The 8,434-nt window shown below is 56.5% G+C and overlaps 2 protein-coding genes across 2 annotated transcripts; one reads left to right on the top strand and one right to left on the bottom strand.

Moving 5' to 3' along the window:
* Window positions 1–67: 67 nt before the first annotated feature.
* PTSG_02689 (uncharacterized protein) lies at window positions 68–3,216 on the bottom strand (the record flags this gene model as incomplete). The annotated part of the gene is made up of 11 exons (XM_004996128.1): window positions 68–155; window positions 314–348; window positions 569–640; window positions 877–962; window positions 1,206–1,353; window positions 1,535–1,697; window positions 1,912–1,970; window positions 2,196–2,271; window positions 2,399–2,444; window positions 2,577–2,644; window positions 2,816–3,216. The coding sequence occupies 11 exons, from the start codon at window positions 3,214–3,216 to the stop codon at window positions 152–154; spliced, it is 1,158 nt and encodes a 385-aa protein (XP_004996185.1). The 3' UTR covers window positions 68–151.
* Window positions 3,217–3,241: 25 nt separating this feature from the next.
* PTSG_02688 (uncharacterized protein) lies at window positions 3,242–7,739 on the top strand. The gene is made up of 13 exons (XM_004996127.1): window positions 3,242–3,373; window positions 3,561–3,710; window positions 3,940–4,328; window positions 4,472–4,547; window positions 4,663–4,714; window positions 4,912–4,982; window positions 5,337–5,408; window positions 5,697–5,789; window positions 5,964–6,035; window positions 6,295–6,387; window positions 6,614–6,764; window positions 7,003–7,168; window positions 7,424–7,739. The coding sequence occupies exons 1-13, from the start codon at window positions 3,323–3,325 to the stop codon at window positions 7,560–7,562; spliced, it is 1,575 nt and encodes a 524-aa protein (XP_004996184.1). The 5' UTR covers window positions 3,242–3,322; the 3' UTR covers window positions 7,563–7,739.
* Window positions 7,740–8,434: the final 695 nt, after the last annotated feature.

Raw genomic sequence — 8,434 nt, 5'->3', positions numbered from 1 at the left:
CTGCAGTCGTAGCACGCACATGCATGCGTGTCAACGATGCGTGCGTTTGTATGTGTGAGTGGGCGCGTGGGGCGGGGGTACACGATCGCCGAAAACAGTCGCGCAAACACGACCAAGATGCAGCAGCAGCAGCAGTTCTGTGCCCTTCCCGTTACCTCACCACACAACACACACACACACACACACACACACAGACACACACACATACACAGACACACACACACACACACACACACACACACACATGCACGCACGTACAGAACACGAGCAGGCCACTGCACCTTCGATGACGTTGCATCCGCCGTGGACGGACTTCTTGTGGCGCGGGCCAAGATACCCGTCCCGCACCTGACGTGGTGACAAACGCGTGGGGATGGAGGGTTGCATGACATGAGCACACGCAGGCGCGCAGCAGAGAGATGAGGCAGGCATTCAAGCAAACACAGACAGACAGACAGACAGACAGACATACAGACACACACACACACACACACACACACAGACACACAGACACACAGATAGACAGACAGACAAAGCAGGCACGCCCGTTGTACGAGCAATGACGTACGTGGTGGTTGTACCACATGACGGCCTTGCGCTTCTTCGGGGGAACAGCGAGACCAGGGCTGCACGTCCGCGTCTGAACACGATGCACAACACCCGCAATAAACAACAGACACAATGTGAGCGCGATGAACAACACCACCACCAACAGAACCAGCACCACCACCAGCACACAGGTGCTTGCGACGTTGTATTCGTGTGTTCCGCAACCTTCTTGTCCCCCGCCATGCATCACTCCCCTCCCCTTTCAACCACCACCACCACCACGACCACCACCACGACCACCACCACCGCAGCCATTGCACACATCACCTGCTTGAATTTGTCTGGTCCGCCGCTGAGGTGCCACTGCTGGTACTCCTCCTCCGTCGTGTCGGCCATCGGGAACACCGTCCCGCCTGATAGTGGTGGTGATGGCGGGGGGGGGGGGGGGGTTGGAGGATATGAAGCGGGAGGCGATGGGGAAGTAGTGGTGGTGATGGGTGCGGTAGGAGGGAAGACCACGTGTCATCACACACACACACACACACACACACACACACACACACACACACACACACACACACACACACACACACACACACACACACACACACACACACACACACACACACACAACATCACCCACAGTCAAAACGCACCGCCCTCCTCCGTGTCGACGAGGTAGTACAAGATGGTCATGAATCGGCAGAGGCGGCAGCGCTGCTCCAGCGGGCGGTTGAGAGCACTCACACCCGTCGACATGCCCCGCTCCCGCGCATACGGGTCAATGCAGCAGGGGCCTTGGTGCTGCCGTCGTCGTCGTGGCGGCGGTGGTGGTGTTGAGAGTGAGAGGGCGATATCTGATCGAATTCCTCACTCAATGCCCGTCCCACCAAACGCTTGCGTCCTATTCTCATCACACACAACATCCCATCCCACACCCTAATACCCCCATATCACCACCACCATCACTCCACCACCACCACACCTCGTCCTCGGAGTCGTAGTGCGTCTCGTAGTGGCCGAACTCCCTGTACTTGACGACCTGCAGCGGCTCCATCTGCTGCGCCACGCGGTCCGGCAGCAGCGCCAGCCGCCGCACGCGCTCGTACATCGCCTGAAGGTGCGCACTCGCATCGTGCCGCAGCCACCTGGGGGGATTTGTGGTGGTGGTGGTGGGGATGGACGCAGGACAGGGGTTGAGGGTGTGGCGCTGTCGTGTCTCTTCCGCTCTCCACACACACACACACACACACACACACACACACACACACACACACACACACACACACACACACACACACTCACTCTCTCTCTCTCTCTCTCTCTCTTTCTCTCTCTGTCTCATGTCCAAACGCTGCTCACGTCTGATCGCTGTATCGGAAGATCTTGTCGGCCTCCTCCGGCGTCAAATTCGCCGTGTCCTGCACACACACACACACACACACACACACACACACACACACACACACACACACGCACGCACACACACGCACATACATACACACGCACACAATGTACGTCGTTTGTGAGTGGACGACAAGCAAGCCCAATGCAGGTAACAACAACGGGAAACGAACAAATGCCTTCAAACCAACCCCCAACCCCCACTCACGCATCCGCAATCCTCCCATCCATGACGGGCGTACCTTGTCTCGCTCGTCGTAGTTGCTGCCGTCCAGATATGTAAAGTCGCTCTTCTGCAGACCGCCGTCCACCGCCATGCTGCAAAGAACACAAAAATGCAGCCAGCGTGAGAACGCGGGAACGAGCGGTTCACAAACCGGAAGGGAATTTGGCTGTGATTTGCGTGCTGTGCAGCATGTCAGTCATGTATGGTGGTTCATCTCACTTGATGATGGATTCACACTCCTCGTCCGTCAGGAAGTCCTCGATCTCTGTAGCCAGTCAAGGAGACGCAATGAGCTCTTGAAGGACACAAATGAAACACAGTTCAAGCCACAAAGGTCGACTGGACACAACGCAGGATAGCGCTGGTCTCTCAAGGTCAGTCGCTGTGTTGAACTGACCAAAAACGGGAGGATCCATGGACATGGTCCGCATCTCGTACAAGCGACCTGAGTCATCCAAACGAAGCCTGCATCAAGGCACACCAACGTGCACGACAATGAGCACGAGGGAAAAGACATGCAAGCCACCACCTCCTTCAGGTTTCAACATGCGTCAAAGTGTACGAGAACACATCGAAGACGCGCAGATATGAAGAGCACGTATTCACGCACATGCATACACACTCTGACTGACTCACTTGCGCGTGTAGTTGATGGCGACGGGATCCCACATGCTGAGCCGCTCGGGCGCAGGTCCCGTGAGCGAGGTGATGCCGTCTTCGTCTGGCTGCGGCACGACAGGCTTCCATTCGTCTGCCTTTGGCTCGCTCTCCTTTGACTTCTGGTCAACCCCTGGCGCGTTGTCATCCTGCACCAGCTTGGCCTTGATGCTCAGGTTTGGGATCGGCTTCTTCGTCGGCTCTCCTTGCTGCTGCTGCTGCTGCTGTTGTTGCTGCTGCTGCTGTTGAGGTTTGCCTGCAGTTCCGGAGAACGTGGTTGTTGCCTGTCCCTGCTGCCCTTCATGCCTGTACACGGATGTCGCCACGATGGCGGCCAGTGCCACCAGCACTGCCAACGCCAGCACGCTCTGCGCCTTCATAATATTGGTCAGTTGCAGCGGTGATGAAATCTGCGTTGCGACAGCATAAATTTCGCCTCGATTACAACCGCCCTTGTTGCCACTGAACAACAACACACCACCCAATATGGACGCCAAGCGCGCAAAGATGCAGCTCGTGCCACCGCCAGTGGCCAAGGTACCTTGGTGTGTGTGTGTGTGTGTGTGTGTGTGTGTGTGTGTGTGTGTGTGTGTGTGTGTGTGTGTGTGAACTGCTTTGATGAGCAATGCGCAGAAGCGGCTGCTTGCTGCGTTGTTGGTACCGTTGGTGCCACAGCCAAGTCAACCTCAACACCGTTCCATTTGCGCGTCTTGTATTGCTGAAGGTGACACCAACGAACGACCTGAAGGACGAGCGCGCAGACTGCGTCGTCTTCGTCAGCGACTTTGCCACCCCTTCTGGCCTTGATGCCGTTGACAAGGCCGTGGCCGACGCTGACGCCATTGACAAGTCAGCCACGTCCCAGTTTGCCGTGGTCAGTTGTGTGTATGTGTATGTGTGTAAGTGTGGAAGTGTGTGTGAAGTGTGTGTGTGTGTGTGTGTGTGTGTGTGTGTGTGTGTGTGTGTGTGTAATCTCAGGTGAGACGACATATGCGACGTAGTTGCTCGTGTTATTTCGTGTTGTCGCACGTGGCGTCGTCACCATGCCTGCCTCACCGCAGCCGCTCGAAACACACACCCACTCATCGTTGCTGGTGATACAGGTGCCGAGTGCCGGTGTTGCTGGCGGCCGCATGGTGCTGAGCAACACGGGCCCCGTCACGCGCGACTACGACGACGTACGCCGCTACTCCGACGCCGCGCAGAAGGGCGTCAAGCGCGCCCTCGCTGCCGGCGCCCGCAAGCCGCTGCTTGTCGTCCACTACACCGCAAAGGGCGCCCTGCAGGACCTCTTTGCCAACCACATTGCCGTCGCCGTGACGGGTGCGCTTGCGCAGTGCTATGTGCCACTCGAGGTGCGCGAGGACAAGACTGCGCCCACCTGGTCGGCTACGACTGCAGAGGAGCTCTTTGTCTATTCCCTCGACGCCAACACCGCCGCCACCGTCGCCGCCATCGAGGCAGCGCGCTCCGTCTCCCGCGACCTCTGCGGGTGAGATTGAGACTGTGTGTGTGTGTGTGTGTGTGTGTGTGTGTGTGTGTGTGTGTGTGTGTGTGTGTGTGTGTGTGTGTGTGCAGATGATACGACTGACACCCATTCCCCGTTTGATTGCTGCCGTACGTGTGTGTGTGCAGCGGTGACCCAGAGCGCATGGCGCCACCAAAGTTCGCTGCATATGTGCAGGAGCTCTTTGCTGGCTCAAACGTCAAGGTGTGTCGTGTTGTGTGTGCGTGTGTGTGTTGTTGCGGCACCCTGTTGGAACTCTCGCTCCTGTATCGCCTAATCTATGATTACTGTACGCGTCTCCCTGCGTTGTCCTCGCCAGGTGACGGTGAAGGAAAAGGACGACTTCTCCGACGAGTACCCGCTCCTCGAAGGTGAAATGCACACATGCACACACACACATACACATACACATACACATACATGCACATACATGCAATGCGAGGCGCTGTTCACAACCTGATCACGTGTTCACGTCTCTGCTTCTTCTATTTGTCCCCTCATATCGCATCCCAACCCATCACCCACCACCCCATTCCCACCGCCATGCATTCATCGTCATCACCGCCAGCTGTCGCCCGCTGCAGCCGCGTTGTTGAGCGCCACCACCCGCGCGTCGTCAATCTCGAGTACACCGGCGAGGTGTGGGCATGTGGTCGCGGCGTATGGGGGCACAGTTGTTGTTGTTGTTGTTGTTGTTGTTGTTGTTGTTGTTGTTGTTGTTGTTGTTGTGGTTGTGTGATGTGAATGTGTATGTGTGTGTGTGCGTGAATCTGTCTGTGTGTGTGTGTGTGTGTGTGTTGTGTGTATGTGTGGTGTGTGCGTGTGTGCGTGCGTGTGTGTGTGTGAATGTGAATGTGTGGAGGTGTGTGTGTGTGGTAACTTGCCGTGCCACTGTAGGCTTCCTGGTCACATCTCCAATCCGACTTCCGTCACATCCGGCAATGCTGTTCTCACTCATGCTTCCTGTGTGCACATGTGCGCGTGTGTGTTCAGGGCCCGATTGAGAAGACGCTGTTCTTCGTCGGCAAAGGCATCACCTACGACACCGGTGGTGCAGACATCAAGGTGACGCGTTGTTGTTGTCATCGTCATTGTCATTGAGTCTGTCGTCATAACGCAATGCGACACATGTGATTCACTCTGCAGATTGCTCATCACGACCTCACTGCGCACCCGACTGTGCTCGTGTGTGTGTGTGTGTGTGTGTGTGTGTGTGTGTGTGTGTGTGTGTGTGTGTGTGTGTGTGTGTGTGTGTGTGTGTGTGTGTGTGTGTGTGTGTGTGCATGTGTGTGTGTGTGCTTGTGTGCTCATTTATGTGTGCATGTGTGTGTGTGTGTGTGTGTGTGTGTGCAGGCCGGCGGCATCATGGCGGGCATGCATCGCGACAAGGGCGGCGCGTCCTCGGTCGCCGGATTCCTCTACCTCGTCAGCCTCCTCAAGCCAAAGGTACCGCTGACGTCGTGCTGATGCGGTGGTGTTCTTGTTGTGATGGAATGGCGGCGGTGTGATGGTTGAATGGGTGAATGAGTGATGAATCACACGACACGACAACTCCTTGCCTCGTTTGTGCTCACCACCTCTCCATCCAACCACCATCCTTGCATCGTGTCACGCTATCAGAACATCCGGGTTGTTGGCAAGCTCGCCGTTGTTCGCAACAGCGTCGGCGCAGACGCATACGTCGCCGACGAGGTGCCATGACGATACATTGTCGTGGTCGTGGTCGTGGTCGTGGTCGTGGTCGTGGTCGTGGTCGTGATCGTGGTCGTGGTCGTGGTCTTGGTCGTGGTCGTGGTCGTCGATGCATTTTTGATGGTTGTAGCCGTTGGTGTACGGCAGCAGCTGTGTGAGGAGGATGCAGGCGGATGCTGTCGTGGTGTTATGTGATCAGCTCACGTATTCTCTCTGTGAACTGCACCGGTTCATGACGTTGTGTTTGCGTTGTGTGCAGATCATCCACTCGCGTGCGGGCGTGCGCGTGCGTGTCGGCAACACGGATGCTGAGGGCCGCATGGTCATGGCCGATGTCCTCTGCGAAGCAAAGGTCCGTAACGCCGCCGCAGTGCACATGGTGGAGGGGAGTGGCGCTGTGGTCGTAGAGTGGAGGTGGACTAGTTTGTCGTGACACACGCACACACACATACATGCACACACACACACACACACACACACACACACACACGCACACACACACACGCACACACACACACACGCACACACACACACTCTCTCTCTCTCTCTCACATACACACACATACCTCCACCAACAGGAGGAAGCGCTGCATGCGCCGTCGCCGCACATCTTCACCATGGCGACGCTGACGGGCCACGCTGTGCGCGCATACGGCGATGGATACTTTGCTGCCATGGACAACGGCCCCGCTCGGGCCGCCAACATCGCCTCCACCATCGCACAGAAGGGTGCGCACTCATTTACATTGTGTGGTGTAGTGTTGTGTGGTGTTGTGGGGTGTCGTGTTGTGTAGTGTTGTGCGGTGTGTGTGTATTTTTTTTTGCATGTGTCGTGTTTCAGGGTGTTGCAAGTTCACCACATGCCATCTGCACCAATGCTCGCCCATATCACCATCCGCCCCTCACACGTGACGACGACGCTGATGCTCGCGTGCTTCATGTGTGCTGACGTGTGCTTCGTGTGCAGGTCTTGAGTGGGGCGACCCTGCCGAGATCTCGACGGTGCGGCGCGAGGACTTTTCGTTTGTGAAGAAGACGTATCTGACGGAGGATGTGCTGCAGGCCAACAACGCCGCGTCCACCAACACCGCCCGCGGCCACCAGTACCCGGCAGCCTTCCTCACCATCGCCAGGTGTGCATGTGGCTCTGTCTGTGTGTGTGTGTGTGTGTGTGTGTGTGTGTGTCTGTGTGTCTGTGTGTCTGTGTGTCTGTGTGTGTGTGTGTGTCTGTGTGTCTGTGTCTGTGTCAGCGTCAGCGTCTGCGTCCGTGTGTCTGTGTGTCTGTGTGTGTTGTGCCGATCACACTGCCCACAAGTTAACCTCTGACCTCATCCTTATCCCCTTAATCACTCACCCCTTGCTCTCCCCCCCCCCTCTCCAACCACCAGCGGGCTGGACAAGCACGGCATCAACTCGGACCAGCCTCTGCCGTACACGCACCTCGACATTGCCGGCAGCACGAAGATGTGGCCCACCCCTGTCTCGGGCTCCCCCATCCCCGCCCTCGCCGCAACCTTCCTCATGTGATGTGTCACGCGTGCATGAGTGGCTGTCGTCGTTGTTGTGGTGGTTGTGATTATGGTGGTGGTGATTAGATGTAATCACACCACCACGTATGTGCACATGTATGTTCACATTGATGGGCCGCCCTCTCCTTCCACTCGTTCCTCCAAAACCAAAAACAACAACAACAACAAGAAGAACAAGAACAAGAACAAGAACAGGAAGGAGAGCAAAAGCCCCAAAACACAACAAACAAACGCGACCACGACAACACACGACGCTGCATGCTTTGGTGTGGTGCTGTGTGCGTTGCGTTGCTGATCGCGTCTCCTTCTCCTTCGTCCCCTTCTGCTGCTTCCTTCGCTGGGACTCCTCGTGGTGACTGGAGTGCAGTGCCTTAAGCCGACAACAAAGCACACGAGCACAAGCGCGTACGTCGGCTGTTGCGCCACTGCCGTGATCGCACTGCCGCTGCAATCAACAACATCACTCTACTGCTCAACTCCTTGACCTGTGCACCGCTCGTCATTCATCGTTCACACACACACTCTCTCTCCCTCACCACCTGCACCTCATTGACCTGAGCACCGCTCGTCATTCATTGTTCACATATACACAAACTCACGCACACACACACACACACTCACTCACACATTCACACACACACACACACACACACACGCACGCACACACACACACACACACATTCACATACACACACACTCACACACACACACACACATACACACACACACACACACACACACACACACACCACACACACACACACACACACACACACACACACACACACACACACACACGCATGCAGAACAATAATGGCGTGCTGACGCGCACAGGGTATCGCCATCACCCTGGCGGTGCTGGGCGCCGTG

Source organism: Salpingoeca rosetta, assembly GCF_000188695.1.
Source record: "Salpingoeca rosetta unplaced genomic scaffold supercont1.6, whole genome shotgun sequence".
Taxonomy (NCBI): Eukaryota; class Choanoflagellata; order Craspedida; family Salpingoecidae; genus Salpingoeca; species Salpingoeca rosetta.
The sequence above is the reverse complement of the archived record's forward strand: the minus strand, read 5'-3'. Positions and strand labels throughout refer to the sequence as shown.